This window comes from Bubalus bubalis, chromosome 1, assembly GCF_019923935.1.
Source record: "Bubalus bubalis isolate 160015118507 breed Murrah chromosome 1, NDDB_SH_1, whole genome shotgun sequence".
In the NCBI taxonomy this organism is placed as follows: Eukaryota; Metazoa; Chordata; class Mammalia; order Artiodactyla; family Bovidae; genus Bubalus; species Bubalus bubalis.
Window position 1 is genome coordinate 38,629,517 of NC_059157.1, and position 18,999 is coordinate 38,648,515.

Genomic DNA, 18,999 nt, shown 5'->3' on the forward strand with positions numbered 1-18,999 from the left:
CCTCTGAAGAAACTGCAAGCAGGCTGAGGTCAGCATGCTCGCCCTGACCCCTGAGGTCTCTGTGTTCTGTGCTGTGTTGTCTTCATTGAATTGTGCTTTCCACAGGACTTGTTTTTCCATAGCATCTAGTTTCATCATATCATGTGCACACAGAGAGACATGCTTTGTCCATGTCAACTCTGTCATTCAGTTGATGACAATTTGTGAAGCAATGTCTCGTCTCAATGCCCAGCACTTACAGGAATAGGACAAGTCCATGCCTATAGAGATCTTATAGCCCAAAAGGGAATCAGAAGTGTATCCACGTGCACACAAGGCAGGAGTAAGAAGCACAAACCAAATGGAAGTGAGGGCTGCAGGGGGACAGAGGAGGGGGGTTTCCTCCCGGAGCGGGGGCGGGGGCTTTCCTATGGGACTGGTGTGCTGGTGATTCTGGACCTCTGGGGTGCATGTTTGAGGGGAGACGCGGGGCAGGACAGGGTGCCCTGGGCTGGGAAGCAGGAAGGACAGCAGACAGAGGGGCTGGGGAAGGTCAGGCCCCCAAGGAACGGGGGGTCACACCCCTGGGAGCACAGAGCACCCCACCACAATTCCCCGATGGTTCGCGTGGGGAGCTCAGAGAACATCCTCAGGGCTTTCAGAATTCACCTGGGATCAGACACCACACAACAACCTCAGTGACCTTGGGCAAGATTCTTTAACTTTGAACAAAATTTATTCTGGTTTAAATTTTAGACGCTCTGTCGAAGGGCGCAGTTTCTGACTCCTCATCGGTCCTGGCCACGTCTTTGCCTTCTTTTACTTCCTCCTGCAGCATTTTACTGGGGGGCCGAGGCAGGTGCCAATCTGTCTCATGTTTCCAGGGCACCTGCTCGGCACACAGATGCCTTTATTCCTAGCACAGCTTACAGGATTTCCTACTCCTTGAGTAAATCCTAAAAAGAGAACAAAGAGGGAAAAACGTGTCAGCAGGAAAGCGGCATCTCAAAAAGGCCAGCTGTGTCCCCTCTGAGCGAGGCCCTGGGGCTTTCTGTGCTGAGATGCGGACACGGCCTCGTGACAACAAGATGTGAGTCCAGGAGCCCCGTGGACCAGCTTCCAGGCAGATGCTGACCCTGCCCAGGCTCTGGTGGACCCTCATGTTTTCAGAACCACAGGCTGAGGGACTGGGGTGTGAGGACCCTGGTTGTGTGCGGGGTCAGCTCCACCATGAGGGCAAAGACCGGGAAGCTCTGCTACATCCACCTTCCCGCCAGGAGTCAGAAGCGGCCCGCAGGGGTCTATTATCACAGTTTAGTTTTCCGACACATTGGAGTCAGTCAAGTAGTGGAGCTGAGATAGGAGGAAAAGATGCAGCTGAAAGTGTAAGAACCGTTTAACGAGAACTTACTCTCAAAGCAACTTACAGCTGACAGTGACAATGGTTCAGAAAAAAAAGCTTTGGATCCTGGTCTCTGCTGACTCAGAACACTCTCAGCGCTGCTGCCAGTCAGCCCCTCTCCTCCTCCCTTTGTGTTTCCTCCCGACCAGAGGCCTTCCCGTCTTCCTCACACGCCTTTTTCTCTTCTGGCCATAAGGCAGCTCTGGTCCCTCTCTAGTTTCCCGTCCAGGCATTGAAGCTGGGCCCCGGGCACTGAGAGGCCACATTCCTTACACCCCTGTCCTCTCTCCCTGCCACTGTGCTAAGAGTTGGGTTACAGTCATAAACAATACTGATAAGACAAGGCCTTTTCAACTTGATTTTGACATCTAATCAGTTGTCTCAGGTCTCAGTCTCTGCAGCCTCTCTCTCCCTCCCTCCCTCCTTCCTTCCTATATATTTTCATCCTATTTCCGGAAATATCAAGGGTAAGACAAAAATCAGACAGCCGATCCTGCACCCTGCTTTGGATGTGCTGCCTCCCAGCTGTGGAGCGAGGGTCGCATCATCAGCGACGTGTCCTGGAGGACCTTCCTGCTGAGGAGACTCAGCACGGAGTGTCCCAAGGGCAGCTCCCGAAGCCCAGGCTCGGCCTGACTCTCCTCTGGACTTCTCTGGTCCCCCAGAGCTGCCACCCTTCAAATAGAAAGATTTATAAAGCAACATTCTGCGCTTCTGTCATGGGACAAAATCAAATTTCTTGCTTTTATGAAAAAGAAAAAAAGGAGAGTCACTTAACAGAGGCATCTTCTGTTTCCTCCTCATGAAACCAATGAGGAGATGGGATCAGAAGCTTTAACTCACTAGAGTGGCTTAGAAACAACCAGGAATTTTGCAGGGCGGTTCTCAGACCCGTCTCGCTACTAAGGACTCAGCACTGGCTTCTCAGAAGCATCAAATACAGTGGGTTTAGTCTGACCACGTGTGGATGAGGGTAGCAGGACAGAAGGAGGTAGAAACACGAGAGAGAGCCCACGGCCCCCTCCGGGGCTCCCACGAGCTCACCTGACCCAGCAGACAGGACCAGGAAGAGGAGCGCGAGGAGCAGGTGATGGAGCCTCATGCTGGCGTCCCAAGCTCTGCGGCTGATGCTGGAGAAGAGGCTGCGCTTGCCGCTTTATAAAGGTCCCAGGTTCCGGGAGGAATTCTCCGCTGGCTGTGGATTTGGTTATTAGGAACTGGTTACCTGAGCCTCTTCCCTGTGTGTCATGGGAGTGGCCTTCATAGCACAAAGCAGGGTCAGTCACTCGTATGCTAATGAGGCTGTGGAAAACCCCAGAAAAAGCTTTCCTGCTGCCCTTTTGACCAGAAGCTTCTCCATGGCAGTCAGTTCAGCTGATGGGCAGGGGTGTGGCAAGCGGCACAGACTTGCCTGTTTCCCCTGGCAAGGGCACAGACTTCTTGCTGAACCTTCGCTTAGGGCTTTGAATCTGCCCACTGTTTTCCTGTGCAGAAGGAAATGGCACCCCACTCCAGTACTCTTGTCTGGAAAATTCCATGGATGGAGGAGCCTGGTGGGATACAGTCCATGGGGTTGCAGAGAGTCAGACACGACTGAGCGACTTCACTTTCTTTATATCTATAGTTCCTTTTGCAGAAGGAAATGGTAACCCACTCCAGTGTTCTTGCCTGGAGAGTCCCATGGACTGAGGGGCCTAGTGGGTTGCAGTCTACGGGGTTGCAGAGAGTGGGACACAACTAAGCAACTAACACATACACTGTTTCCATGAAAGGCTGTTTCAGGCCCAAATAGGGACTAACTCATTCAGAGGCAGTTTCACTTCCTGGGCAAGACTTGCTGACTCCCAGCATCCACAGAGACAGCCACGCTCTTTCTGGCCCCTGTGCCACTGAGGGAAGAGACCCAGTGGTCCCGACCTGCTCCCCACGCCAGCTAGCCTGTTATGGGATGGCAGCAACATTCGCCGCCAGAATCTTGGTTTTCTTTGCCCTCCAGAGCTGAATAAAAATTGTGGAGACAGAGTTTGGAGGAAACAGAAAGATGGCTTTAATCATTAAGCCGGCAGAAGGGAGAACTCGATAGGTTCCTGCCTCAAGGAGCCTGTCTCTTCTCCATCAGGAATCCAGGGGATCAAACAGTCGGGGCTCACAGTAAGAGCTTGGAGATATGGGACAAAAGGTGTAGGGGTCCTGAATTCTCTCTTTTGCACTGTTGGGAAACAGTCAATAGGCCAGTGTCAGGTAGCTAGGTATTTGGGTCTGGCAGTTGGTCCCGGTGGTTGGGTCCGTTGTCCTTTGGGGATTTCCTGGTGACTTTCTTCCTGTAATACAAAAGGGGGAAAGCAAACCACTAGGGGGTGGCTTCCAAAGAGAGTGCACCATAAAGTTAAGCATCAACATGAGGTTAAAATAGAGCAAAGAGAGGTAACAAACTACAAGGAGAGGTTCATGATACAATAAAGTAAAGTATCAGGACATGGCTAGAATAAGTTAAAGGATAATAGATGCAGAATGTGGCTCCTGCAGAAATGGAGGGCCATAGGTGTCAGGTGTAGTTCGCATAATAGGTTAGTCTTCTGCAAAGAAGAAACTTGGTTATCAATTCAGACTGTACGTTAGGAACAGTTAAAGTGGAGAAAGACACAAAAGGGAAAAAAGAAAGAGGGGGGAAAAACTTTTCTTAATTCTCTGCAACACAATCACACACCTGTCTCATGAAATCTCAGTGGGACATGTGATGGGCAGATGGGTGCTCTGTTTCCCTTCATCAGAGACAGAGTGGGAGGATGATGCTGCCACTGAATGCATCTCCCCAGCCTAGTATCACGAAGCAGGCCCAGCAGTGGGGACCCCTTCACTGGGTTTGGGGGACCTCCATCACCAAGTAACATCCCTCACTTAGTAACCTCTGTCTATCTCAGTGTTGGAGAGAGATCTGGCTTTTCAGAAACACTAAATCTCAGGATGGAACTTGCCATGCAGCTCTGAGTAGAACTCCAAGCCTTTTAGAAATGTGGGTACCCTGGGGGACCCCATCCTGAAGGAGCCCCCGGAGCTTCAGTCCTGTTCAGGTCCCCCGCTGTGGCTCAGAGTCTCGCATCTGAGGCTCGGCAAAGCCATGGAGGCTGCCTCAAGCAGACAGAGTCCCTGGCTGGCACCCAGGGATAGGATTTTTCTGATGGAAAATAAGTGGTCTTGATCATGATTCCTTCTGCTTTAGCTCTAAATGATATTTGAGAGAGGTAAACATCATCGACCTATATATATAATTATCTATACATTTTATATATATATATTTGTTTACTTATGGACCTTGCAGGCAAAATCTATACTACAGGGTCAATTTATATACATGCTATAATACTACACTGGAGAAAGAAGTGCGACTAAATCATTGTCTACTGTGTCTCTTCATTGAAAAATGCTGCTTTTCAGGAAACTCTGCTTAATGTTATCTGACAGCTTGGACAGGAAGGGAGTTTGGGGGAGAATGGATACATGTATATGCATGGCTGAGTCTCTTTGCTGTCCACCTGAAACTATCACAACAGTATTAATCAGCTATACTCCAATACAAAGTTTTTTTAAAAAGTAATTTTTAAAAATGCTATTTTACGGGACTTCCTTGATGGTCCAGTGGGTAAGACTCCGTACTCCCAGGCACAGCAGGTCAAAGAACTAGATCCCACTTGCCACACTACAATCTGGTGCAGCCTAAATAAATAAACAAAACAAAACTTGGTGTATTTTAGTGATCTATGATTTGCAGCACAGCAGATTTTTTTTTTCTTTTAAGGAAGCTGATGATGCAGTTTTATGTGCAAGACCGGGCATGACTTTTCATAGAAGGGCGTTTCCAAAAGGCTAGTCAGGGTGCCATGGTGAGTTTCAAGGGAGTTTCTTGCCATGGTTCCTCACCAGTGGGACACGGCCTTGTCAGGAATTGCACAATTGCAGTGGCTTATTTTCCTTGGCAAGGTCTAAAGATGAGTGTTTTGCAGCTATGTTAATCCTGGAGATAGCGCCCAGGGGCATCTCTGTCCATCAGGGAAGGGTCCTGTTGCCTCAGCAAGGAGGTCACACACCCAAGAAAGCATAGGGTGGCTCACCAGAAACCAGAGATGAGTTCATATAGGATAGAGGGAAGGGTTAATTTTTGGTCAAGTCTACACGAATTATTAGTTTTCCCAGGTTCAAAGCCAAACAAGGCCATGTGGATCATGGTTGCTACATGCCTGGGCTGAGAGGTAACTCGTGGTTTCATTCTTCAAAGGGATGATAAATGCTGTGTCCCCAAACCCTTAACCTGTGAGTAGGAAATTGAGGCAGGGTCTTTCCAGCAAAGCGCCTCAGTTCCTCAGGCAAGAAGGGGTGTCCCAGTCCTACAGATAAGGTTTTGAAGAGCAAAGCCCTTTACATCTACGACTCCACAAACAGGTGTTCTCAGCACGGAGCCCTCGGTGTTTATGGGCAGAGGCCGTTGTCCTCAGTTCCCTTCCTGTGGACGGGGCGGGCACCATGGCTTCTGACAGTCACGTTGGGACCTGCCCTCATAAGGGGACCAGGGCTGGGTCTAATGCTGTGCTCCCCCACTGACACTTTTACTACTTTCTTCTTTGAACTTGTCCCACAATTATATTTTGCAATGAGCCTTGCTCAGTAGCTGGCCACTTTTATTCAAATTATCTCTTTGAATTCCCCTAAACAAAGCCGCCAGGAAGGTATGCCCCAAGGTTTATACAAGGTGGTCCCAAGGACTAGAAAGCCATGTCTGTGGCCACAGGCAAAACTGACTTAAACAGTCGATTAAAATTGGCTGCAAATCCAACAAAAAGATGTGTCCAAGGCTGCAGTCTACTAAGTGGCAGTGATGTAACTTGGAGCAAAATCGACCTCTCTTCCAATGTTCCTGCCTGCCTCCTGCAGTCACCACAGTGTCCTGAGAGCTTTACCAGGACATTCTCCTATAACACGAAAGCTCGAATAGCGCTGTCAAATGCCAGCTATCTGGTGCTAATGAGACCGGAATTGGGCGGGGCACAACCTTTAAAAGAATGACAGGGACTTCCCTGGTTGTCCTGTGGTGAAAAATCTGCCTTGCAGCGCAGGGGATGTGGATTCAGTCTCTGGCCTGGGCACTAGGATTCCACACGAAAGAAAGTGAAGTCGCTCAGTTGTGTCCGACTCTTTGCGACCCCATGGACCTTGGCCCCCAGCTTCCTCCGTCCATGGAATTTTCCAGGCAAGAATACTGCAGTGGGTTGCCTTTTCCACATGCTGTGAGGCAACGAAGCCAGTGTGCTAAGATGAATATCCTGCATACCGCAACTAAGACCTGAAGTAAATATATTTTTTTAATCCCTTTGTAACATGACAGCTAGGTGACACACCCAGAGGCGCCGTGACAATTCCAAGGCTGACCATAAAGGTCAAAAAGTGAGTGCTGACCCAGTTCCTGGAAATCCCCACCCTTTCTGCAAAATAGCTGGAATACTCCTCCCACTCATTAGCCTATGAAATGACCCACCCTTATAAACACCGACAGCCCCATACCCTGGTGCTGTGCTTGCCTTCCAAGATGGCCCACACTCTCCGTGTAGCATGTTTCCTCCCTGGATTGACCTTCCTTCACTATGACTCGCTCTTGAGCCCTGCCTGTGCGAAGCCAAGTCCCCACATTCGGCGGCCATCCCAGGGACTCAGACGTGACCTGGGATGCGACCCTCCTCTCTCACCCTACTCTCTTTCCCGCAGCACTGCTGCCATCTCCCCCAGCCTCAGAGATCACTGGAGCGTTAAAAGAGCACCGTCTTTTTGGTTTGTTCATTGTTTCCTTTGCTGTGCAGAAGCTTTTCAGTTTGATGCATCCTACCCTTTAGCTTTGTTTTTGTGGCTTGTGCTTTTGGTGTCAAGCTCAAAACCATCTTTGTGGAGACCCATGCCAAAGAACTTTTCTCCTATGCTTTCTTTTAGGAGTTTTGTGGTTTCAGGCCTTATGTGTAAACCTTTAATCTATCTTGGGGTGAGTTTTCTATATGGTATAAGAGATCTTAGTTGCTCAATCAGGAATCGAATCTGTGCCCCCTGCATTGAAAGCTTGGAATTTTAACCACTGGATTGCCAGGGAAATTCCAATTGTAATTGTTAATTTGTCTGTTTCTCCTCTTCTTCCTGTAAATTTTCTTTAAGAATTTTAAAATTCCTTTGCTAAGTACATTCTGATTCAGTATTCATATGTATTCTTGATGAATTAAACATTTTATCATTAGGATTAATGCCCCTCTCTATATCTGGTCCTTGTTCTTAAAAGTTACTTGATTGTGCTGTGCTTAGTCACTCAGTTGTGTCTGACCCTTTGTGACCCCATAGACTGTAGCCTGCCAGGCTCCTCTGTCCATGGGGATTCTCCAGGCAAGAACCCTGGAGTGAGTTGCCATGCCCTCCTTCAGGGCATCTTCCCAAACCAGGAATAGAATCCAGGTCTCCTGCATTGCAGGCAGAATTTTTACCATCTGAGCCACCAGGAAGCCTGTCAATTAACCAATACAGCCTACCATGTTTTCTTTAAATTAATGTTTCCATAGCATATCTGTCAGCTCAACAGTAAAGAATCTGCCTGAGATGCAGCAGATGCAGAGACATGGTTTTGATCCCTGGGTCGGGGAGATTCCCCAGAGGAGGGCATGGCAACACACTGCAGTAATCTTGACTGGATGATTCCATGGGGGTCTCAAGAGTGCTGGACACGACTGAGGGTCTAAACAATGACCACAGCACATCTGTTTCCATCCTTTCATTTTAAATCCATTTGCCTTTATATTCGATGTCTCAAGTGGGTTTTTATAGCTAGTTTATATCTGATTCTTGTTTTTTGTTTTGTTTTGTTTTTTACTGAAATGACCATCTCTCTCCTTAAGATAGGGTTTAGAATCTTAGCATCACACTTAATCCCATCAAGCTGAACCAAAATTCCATCTAGTATCATAGACTTCATTTTTCAGAGCAGTTTTAGAATTGAATGAAAAGCACAGAGTTTTGAGGCAGGCTACACAGGCAGGCTACAGTCCATGGGGTCACAAAGGGTCAGCACCTCCACAGTCCACAGAGTAGCAGAGTCGGACACAACTGCAGCAACTCAACACACAGGCACACACCCCTGATTCCGACGCCCACTGCTGGTTTTCTGTCCAGAAGTGAAGATGCCTGCACTCTCTGAACTTTGACCCCACTCTCTTTGCCTCAGAAGAATTGTTGGTCTGTTTGGGTTCTTGTTCCCTATGCTTTAGGCCTGGAAATCTGTAGAGCCTGGAGATGGCATAAGTCTCACTTCACTTGTTTTCTTTTCTTATAAATGGTTGAGCACAGACATCTTAAAAATTTAATTAGCTAATTCATTAATTTGGCTGCCTTGGACCTTAATCATGGCAGGCAGGATCTTAGTTGTGGCATGTGGGATCTAGTTCCCTGACCAGGGGTGGACCCAGGCCCCCTGTGTTGGGAGCACAGAATCCCAGCCACCAGACCGCCAGGGAAGTCCCTCACCTCACTTGTTTTCTTCTCTCCTCAATTACGGTCCTGGACTGCTTGTGCAAGAGTCTGAATCAGTAGTTTCACAGGTTTTGCCTGGTTCCTTAGGTGTGTACTCTAGGAGGGCAGTACACAGTCCCATCACAGTCCTTTTTTTTTTTTAATGCTGAATTGTGGGGTCCAAGCTCTTGTCTTTGAGTATGTGCCCTTTCTTCCTGAGAAGCTAGTACCTTCTGAGAAGCTAGTGACTAGGGACATGAGTAGGGGGTGATGGGCCTGCCACTCCATTTGCTGAAATCGTTCTGTGTCAACCTCAAGGGACCAATAAATAGTTACAGTGCAACATTTCCAAGGCCTTGGAATGTTCTTCAACTCACTAAATACTTGCAGAGCAGCTTTTGTGTCAAGATGCTTAGGCCAGAAGTGATGAAATGATGAAGTGCCCTTCAAAATCCTGCAACTGCATATGGAGATTAGAAACATGCAAATGTAGTGAATGCAAAAATCAAGTAAGGCTCATAGATGAAGCACTCAGGTCGGAACCCTTTTAAAAGGAAAGATCATATTTGTTGGTGAAACCAACTGTGTTTTTAAGAAGGAGGTAAAATTTGAGGTGCCCCTGATGGTGACTGCAGCCATGAAATTAAAAGACGCTTACTCCTTGGAAGAAAGTTATGATCAACCTAGATAGCATATTCAAAAGCAGAGACATTACTTTGCCAACAAAGGTTCATCTAGTCAAGGCTATGGTTTTTCCAGTGGTCATGTATGGATGTGAGAGTTGGACTGTGAAGAAGGCTGAGTGCCGAAGAATTGATGCTTTTGAACCGTGGTGTTGGAGAAGACTCTTGAGAGTCCCTTGGACTGCAAGGAGATCCAACCAGTCCATTCTGAAGGAGATCAGCCCTGGGATTTCTTTGGAAGGAATGATGCTAAGGCTGAAACTCCAGAACCTTGGCCACCTCATGCGAAGAGTTGACTCATTGGAAAAGACTCTGATCCTGGGAGAGATTGGGGGTAGGAGGAGAAGGGGACGACAAAGGATGAGATGGCTGGATGGCATCACTGACTCGATGGACGTGAGCCTCAGTCAACTCCGGGAGTTGGTGATGGACAGAGAGGCCTGGCGTGCTGCGATTCATGGGGTCGCAAAGAGTCGGACACGACTGAGCAACTGATCTGAGAGATGGGTTTGGACACATAGCTGGAGGAGAGATTTCATCCAGGCCTGAGGTCAGTCAGAACAGAGGCAAGAGTGAGAGGAAAGCCAAGGGCAGAATTGAGGAGGAGCCAGATTCCCCATATCTCTGAGCTGTAAAGTGCTCAGAAGGACCTGGGAAGACCCTCAGGGATGCCCTGAAGTTTCAGAGATGGATTTGGTGGGGAGATGCTATAACAGATGGACAGACTGTAAAGCTCAGATGGATGACAGAAGGCAAAGTAAGTGTTTCAGAAAGAACAAGCGGTCCAGTGTCATTGGAGGGTGAAAGCTGTGAAAGAGGAATAAAATCTGACAATCTTCGGAACATCAGTTTGGACCCTCTCACTATGGGTTATACTTTATTTGAATTAAAGGTGAGTCATTAACACTTTCTAAGTTGCCTGTCATACTTTCTAAGTTGCCTGTTTGGTAACAACTAGCACAATAAACAATGCTAAAAAATAATAATGAAAATAATAATCAAGGTTCTAATTTTTTGTAAAAAGTCTTTAATTTGATTTGGCTTCTGGAGTCTTCAAGGAGGCATTTTCACGCTTTGCGACGTTCTCCTTGTGTTTCCGGATTTTTAATTTCTTCTTCCGGCAGCATTTTCGGCCACTCAGGGAACAGTGGCCTATCTGTTCCTCCTTTGGAAGGCAGCCAATTTGAGCACACCGGCCTCTTCTTATTTTGCAATAATACTTTTGTAACCCGATTGTGATTCCGCCATTGCCTGCAGGAAAGAAACGGAGCACACGGGAAGGTTTTAGGAAGGCCGTGGTACAAGTCCTAGGCTTTTGGAATCCCTCTAATAAGTTATCTGGTGCCTTTCTTTGATTTCTTTTTTCTTTTCTATACCATCAGGAGTAAAGGAGAAGGTGAGGCTAGCAACTAACAACGTTTCTGTGAACTCAGCTCAGCCTCAAAGGTGGCGTGACCATGGCAGCCACTTCTTCAACTGTGTTTTGCTTTGCTTCAGTGAATCTTTTAAAGAATTCAAGATGTAGTCCACAGGTTGGTAACAGAAACCAATGTATTCTGTATTGAGCCTATTACAAATCAAGGATCAAAGCAAAAGGAAAGAAGTGAATTTACGATAGCACTTAGTAAATGAATCTCACCCGTCCAGGGGAAATCACCTTTCTCTGGCTTGCAGCAGCTGGGCAGTCACCGTGGTCAGCGCACCAGAGTCCCAGGGGGAGCACCCTCCACTACATGCGTCCATGCGTGGAGGGGACCGCACCGTGAGTCTAGGTGTGTGCCATTTTATAACTTACAAAGTTCTTTGTTCTCAAAGGAATTCAGAGTTTGCACATGAGGGAAATGGGAAAAAACCTGATTGGCCCTTTGATTGGCCAGATCAAAGGAGAAAAACGGTATTCCCCAAACCCTGCTGTTCCTGATCTTTATCTACTGTTGATGCTTTTCCCTTTTCTTGGTGGATGTTTTCATGATTCTCCCATTCTTCATAATGTTTAAGTACATAAGCTGTTTAAATACAAGTAATGTCTAAGTACACATGTTCTTTGGGTACAAGCAACGAACACAGTACATCAGGTCACCATCTGGTACATGCTTCATCAAAACAGTGACTGAATGGTACGGTAACATGAAATTATTAGCCATTGCACTACATTTTGACCCTCATGTTACAAGTCACAAGGGAGTCAAGTATTATAGTAACTATAACCATTAACATTAACTGTGCATGTGATTTGATAAACATTGCATAGCACAATAACATACAATTAACAAGACAGTAAGTATGATTTGGTCCCATCACTTCATGAGAAATAGATGGGGAAACAGTGGAAACAGTGGCAGACTTTATTTTTGGGGGATCCAAAATCACTGCAGATGGTGATTGCAGCCATGAAATTAAAAGATGCTTACTCCTTGGAAGAAAAGTTATGACCAACCTAGATAGCATATTCAAAAGCAGAGACATTACTTTGTCAACAAAGGTCCGTCTAGTCAAGGCTATGGTTTTTCCAGTGGTCATGTATGGATGTGAGAGTTGGACTGTGAAGAAAGCTGAGCACCAAAGAATTGATGCTTTTGAACTGTGGTATTGGAGAAGACTCCTGAGAGTCCCTTGGGCTGCAAGGAGATCCAATAGTCCATTCTGAAGGAGATCAGCCCTGGGATTTCTTTGGAGGGAATGATGCTGAAGCTGAAACTCCAGTACTTTGGCCACCTCATGCAAAGAGTTGACTCATTGGAAAAGACCCTGATGCTGGGAGGGATTGGGGGCAGGAGGAGAAGGGGACGACAGAGGATGAGATGGCTGGATGGCGTCACTGACTCTATGAACGTGAGTCTGAGAGAACTCCAGGAGTTGGTGATGGACAGGGAGGCCTGGCATGCTGTGATTCATGGGGTCACAAAGAGTCAGACATGACTGAGCGACTGAACTGAACTGAACTGAAGTATGATTAGAAAAACCAAAGCATGCATTATCCAATGTGAAGGTGTGGAAAACCAAGACAGCAAAGAGTCCCATATAGATACATTAGGGTTGTTTAACTTATTGATCACTCCCTTCATATGTTGAAGATAATTTGACATATTAGCACTATGATCAGGGATGAACACACAACATTCTGTGTGAATTATGGCACAAGTTTACTGTGCTGCTGTTAATATATCTAATGCCATTCTATTCTGAAGTATGGCTTTGCACATTAAAGCTTATTTTTTAAAATTAATCAAGGCTTCTACTATAAGCATTATGTCAATGGTGCCAAGTGATGGCACAAATATTGCAGCTAAGTAGCCATACCACTGGAACACAGATCGTGTCTATCTTGCCTGTGCTATAGGGAAATTGGCTGGGGTGTGTAGTAATTCATTTAATTTGACCACGTGCAAATGACAGTCCCAGGGTACATCTTCCAGTCCATCCTGTGGGTAACCAGGACCAAAGATTAACCCCACATATCCAGTGAGTTCCATTTGGGGCTAAAATCATATGCCTGGGTTGTTTATCCAATCAGTCCCTGGCCATATGACTGAATCTGGTGAATTCATATGATTCACTGCTTCTGTTTGATTACACAAATTTAATCAAGATGTTACACAAGATGTTGGTAGGAATGCTAGAGATTTAGTACTATTAGGATACAATTTGGTATGATTATTTTATTCCCAGCAAATTGGGGCTGCCTTTATCAATCGTCCCTTTTCTGAAGTTACCCATTTATATTGGTCCCAAATTTGGCATATTTGTAGGGTACCATATCGTGTAGCTTTGGTTCCTCTATGGGCATGGCTAGCATTGGTTCTTTCTTTCATATAATAGTCACAGGCAACTCTTTTTGCTTGATCATAATCAAAATGCAAATTGTGTCCTAATCCATCAGTATTGTTACACCAAGTTAACAAGTCATATTAAGGACATTTAAACTTCTGGTTTGATTTTGATTTTCTTGAATAAAATGACATATTCTTAAAAGTCAGGTCCATTTAAGGGTGACACCCACCAAGGTCCATGAGTGGAAGATAGTGATAGAGCTCCACAGGCCCAACAGTATGACTGGCTCTGGAAGGTTGCATAGAAGCAGGCCCAAGAGAGGAAGACATTGTCCTGTGGGTCGGCCTGTGTCCAAGCGACAAAGGTTCTCAGGAAAAGATCTATTAGGTCAGTTTGTGTGATAAACATTATATATATTTTAAGTTTCTTGAGCGTAGCAATATTGTAAAGGGATATGGTTAGGTGTTTCCATTCCCGTAGTCTTAGCAACAATTACATTTTTGGGCCTTGGGCTATAGCTTCAGCTGGTTATAGTTTATTCATATAGGGTAACTTAAACCATATTTTAGCCCCAGGACACGTTAGATTAGAGGATCCAAACGTTTTGTCTCCCCGGAGGGTTTGCAAGGCAAGGGGCATTCCAATAGATAACTCTAAATGTAAGTAGGGAGAAATGAATAATTGTGCAATCTGATCTGGAGCAGCAATTAACACCAGGTGGTCCCTACCATTTTGTAAAAGAACCTTAATTTCCCCTTGATAATCATTGTCTATTACTCCTCCCAAGACTTGTATACCTTTAATGGTCAGGCTAGAAAGGCTTTTAATCAAGCCAAGATGTTTCAGAGTTAATTTAATTCCAATTCCTGTAGGAAGCACTTTAGTATCTGAGGGATTTAAATGAGTCTGTTCAATAGAATATAGATCCAATCCAGCTGCTTCAGGAGTAGCTTTAAAAGATTTCATAGCTCCTGGTTGCATTTCCTAATACTCTAAGGTTGCATCCCATCTTGAAATGAGGGTCACAGATAAACTAAGATTAGGACTCACCATTCTCATCAAGGGGGTTTCACTTTGTCCAATAGGTCTATTATTTAATTGTTGCAAGGCTTCAAATAAATTATCTTTCCATTGTTTATATTCTCCCACTCCTAACTTTAATAAGTGTTGTTTTAAAAGTCCATTCATCCATTCAATTAAACCGGCTGCTTGGGGATAATAAGGGATATGATAAATCCATTCTATATTGCTTGTCTGGGCATAGGTTTTAATTAACTTAACTTTAAAGTATGATCCATTTTCACTTAGAATTTGAACTGGGGTACCATAGTATGGAGTAATAATTTCTAGAGTTTCAATTGTATTTTGCTGATTTGCATGTTTGTAAGCACAACCAACTAGATATCCAGAATAAGTGTCTACTATTGTACATACCTATTGGCATTCCTGACTAACTGGTAGAGGTCCAATATAGTCAGTCTGCAATATCTTGCCAAGTAATGTTCCTCATTGTAATTGTCCAGTTAATCTTTGAGAAAGGGGGCACTTGGTTAGATGCCGATGTATTAGACTGTGAGCTATTACCATTTTTATTACATCTTGTGTTGCAGGAATACCATGATTTTGCCCCCGCCTCTATATGTAGCCTTTTCACCAAGATGTCTGGCTTTCTTTTTTTTTTTTTTTTTTTTTTGGTCTAACTTCTTTTTTTTCTTCTCAGTTGTATTTATTTATTTATTACTTTACAATATTGTATTGGTTTTGCCATACATTGACATGAATCTGCCATGGGTATATACGTGTTCCCCATCCTGAACTCCCCTCCCACCTCCCTCCCCATCCTATCCCTCTGGGTCATCTCAGTGCACCAGCCCCGAGCACCCTGTATCATATCATGCATCGAACCTGGACTGGCGATTCGTTTCACATGTATATATGATAATATACATGTATATATGTATAATTCATGATAATTCACATGTATATATGATAATATACATGTTTCAATGCCATTATCCCAAACCATCCCACCCTCACCCTCTCCCACAGAGCCCAAAAGACTGTTCTATACATCTGTGTCTCCTTTGCTGTCTCACATACAGGGTTATTTTTACCATCTTTCTAAATTCCATATATATGTGTTAGTATACTGTATTGGTGTTTTGCTTTCTGGCTTATTTCACTCTGTATAATAGGCTCTAGTTTCATCCACCTCATTAAAACTGATTCATATGTGTTCTTTTTAATGGCTGAGTAATACTCCATTGTGTATATGTACCACAGCTTTCTCATCCATTCATCTGCTAATGGACATCTAGGTTGCTTCCATGTCCTGGCTATTATAAACAGTGCTGCGATGAACATTGGGGTACACATGTCTCTTTCAACTCTGGTTTCCTTGGTGTGTATGCCCAGCAGTGGGATTGCTGGGTCACAAGGCAGTTCTATTTCCAGTTTTTTAAGGAATCTCCACACTGTTCTCCATAGTGGCTGCACTAGTTTGCATTCCCACCAACAGTGTAAAAGGATTCCCTTTTCTCCACACCCTCTCCAGCATTTGTTTGTAGACTTTTGTATAGCAGCCATTCTGACTGGCGTGAAATGGTACCTCATTGTGGTTTTGATTTGCACTTCTCTGATAATAAGTGATGTTGAGCATCTTTTCATGTGTTTGTTAGCCATCTGTATGTCTTCTTTGGAGAAATGTCTGTTTAGTTCTCTGGCCCACTTTTTGATTGGGTCATTTATTTTTCTGGAATTGAGCTGCAGGAGTTGCTTGTATATTTTTGAGATTAATGCTTTGTCCATTGCTTTGTTTGCTATTATTTTCTCCTATTCTGAAGGCTGTCTTTTCACCTTGCTTATAGTTTCCTTTGTTGTGCAGAAGCTTTTAATTTTCATTAGGTCCCATTTGTTTATTTTTGCTTTTATTTCCAATATTCTGGGAGGTGAGTCATAGAGGATCCTGCTGTGGTTTATGTCAGAGAGTTTTCCTATATGAGTTTTATAGTTTCTGGTCTTACGTTTAGATCTTTAATCCATTTTGAGTTTATTTTTGTGTATAGCGTTAGAAAGTTGTTCTAGTTTCATTCTTTTACAAATGGTTGACCAGTTGTCCCAGCACCACTTGCTAAAGAGATTGAACCAGGAAGAAATAGAAAATCTTAACAGACCCATCACAAGCATGGAAATTGAAACTGTAATCAGAAATCTTCCAACAAACAAAAGCCCAGGACCAGACGGCTTCACAGCTGAATTCTACCAAAAATTTAGAGAAAAGCTAACACCTATCCTACTCAAACTCTTCCAGAAAATTGCAGAAGGTAAACTCATTCTATGAGACCACCATCACCCTAATACCAAAACCTGACAAAGATGCCACAAAAAAAAGAAAACTACAGGGCAATCCATCCTAAGGGAGACCAGTCCGGAGTGTTCATTGGAAGGATTGATGCTGAGGCTGAAACTCCAATACTTTGGCCACCTGATGTGAAGTGTTGACTCATTGGAAAACACCCCGATGCTGGGAGGGATTGGGGGCAGGAGGATAAGGGAATGACAAAGGATAAGATGGCTGGATGGCATCATTGACTCAATGCACATGAGTTTAGGTGAACTCTGGGAGTTGGTGATAGACAGGGAGGCCTGGTGTGCTGCGATTCATGGGGTCGCAAAGAGTCGGACATGACTGATCAACTGAACTGAACTGAACAGGCCAATATCACTGATGAACATAGATGAAAAAATCCTTAACAAAATTCTAGCAAACAGCATCCAACAACATATTAAAAATATCATACATTATGACCAAGTGGGCTTTATCCCAGGGATTCAAGGATTCTTCAATATCCACAAATCAATCAATGTAATACACCACATTAACAAATTGAAAAATAAAAATCATATGACTATCTCAATAGATGCAGAGAAAGCCTTTGACAAAATTCAACATCCATTTATCATAAAAACCCTACAGAAAGCAGGAATAGATGGAACATACCTCAACATAATAAAAGCTATATATGACAAACCCACAGCAAACATTATCCTCAATGGTGAAAAATTGAAAGCATTTTCCCTAAAGTCAGAAACAAGACAAGGGTGCCCACTCTCACCACTACTATTCAACATAGTTTTGGAAGTTTTGGCCACAGCAATCAGAGCAGAAAAATAAATAAAAGGAATCCAGATTGGAAAAGAAGAAGTAAAACTCTCAGTGTTTGCAGATGACATGATCCTCTACATAGAAAACCCTAAAGACTCCACCCGAAAATTACTAGAGCTAATCAATGAATATAGTAAAGTTTCAGGATATAAAATCAACACACAGAAATCCCTTGCATTCCTATACACTAACAATAAGAAAACAGAAAGAGAAATTAAGGTAACAATTCCATTCACCATTGCAACGAAAAGAATAAAATACTTAGGAATATATCTACCTAAAGAAACAAAAGACCTATATATAGAGAACTATAAAACACTGGTGAAAGAAATCAAAGAGGACACAAGCAAATGGAGAAATACACTGTGTTCATGGATTGTAAGAATCAATATAGTGAAAATGAGTATACTACCCAAAGCAATCTATAGATTCAATGCAATTTCTATCAAGCTATCAATGGTATTTTTCAGAGAACTAGAACAAATAATTTCACAATTTGTATGGAAATACAAAAAACCTTGAAAAGCCAAAGCAATATTGAGAAAGAAGAATGGAACTGGAGGAGTCAACCTGCCTGACTTCAGTCTCTACTACAAAGCTACAGTCATCAAGACAATATAGTACTGGCACAAAGACAGAAATATAGATCAATGGAACAAAATAGAAAGCCCGGAGAAAAATCCATGCACCTAGGGACACCTTATCTTTGACAAAGGAGGCAAGAATATACAATGGAGATGTCTGGCTTTCTGATGAGCCCATAATGCTAATCCTTCTAGTTCAGAATCAGGGACAATGGATGCACTGTTGATTTCAGCCAAGTGATCAGGTTCCCTGTTATTTTTTCTTTCTTCTGTTATCTCAGGTACATGTGCATCTACAGGAAAAACTGAAACATTAGTCTGTGAATATATTTCCCAAGTATCTTGCCACAATTCCTTTCCCCATATGTGTTTAGATCCAAGTTCCCAGTTATGTTTTCTCTATTGAGGCATCCAGGTAGTAAGACCATTAGTTACTGACCATGAATCTGCATAGATATGACATTCTTTAAAATCCTCTGCCCACAACACTTGGAAAACTGCAAATAACTCAGCAAATTGACTACTTTCCCCTTCCCCTTCAGTGGCCATTACTCTTTGAGTTGCAGGATTATAAGGCACAGCTTTCCAATGTCAGGTTGCCTCCGCATATGTAGTAGAACCATGTGTAAACCATGCATGATGCTTTTGTTCCTTAGTTAACTGTTAATATTCTATTTTCTGTTTTATGGGTGATTCTTCTGTTGGTTTTTGATATTGTAATTGGGAAGCTTCTTCATCAGAACAGTCAAACATTCATTCATGTAATAACAGAAGGCCAGATGGCCCAGGTTTTGCCTGGTCTTGAGTATACCATTTTCATTTAATTATACTAGACTCTTAAGCATAATCAATTCAGTGAGTTTTGGGGGTACTCATAACCCAAGTTAT

General features: G+C 44.0%; 1 protein-coding gene and 1 pseudogene across 1 annotated transcript; both read right to left on the bottom strand.

The window, feature by feature from the left end:
* Nucleotides 1–678: 678 nt before the first annotated feature.
* Nucleotides 679–2,608, bottom strand: LOC112578537 (lingual antimicrobial peptide-like). The gene is made up of 2 exons (XM_044938760.1): nt 2,426–2,608; nt 679–935 (listed from the first exon to the last, which is right to left on the bottom strand). The coding sequence occupies exons 1-2, from the start codon at nt 2,481–2,483 to the stop codon at nt 799–801; spliced, it is 195 nt and encodes a 64-aa protein (XP_044794695.1). The 5' UTR covers nt 2,484–2,608; the 3' UTR covers nt 679–798.
* An 8,010-nt stretch (nt 2,609–10,618) lies between these two features.
* Nucleotides 10,619–17,573, bottom strand: LOC112585950 (annotated as a pseudogene).
* Nucleotides 17,574–18,999: the final 1,426 nt, after the last annotated feature.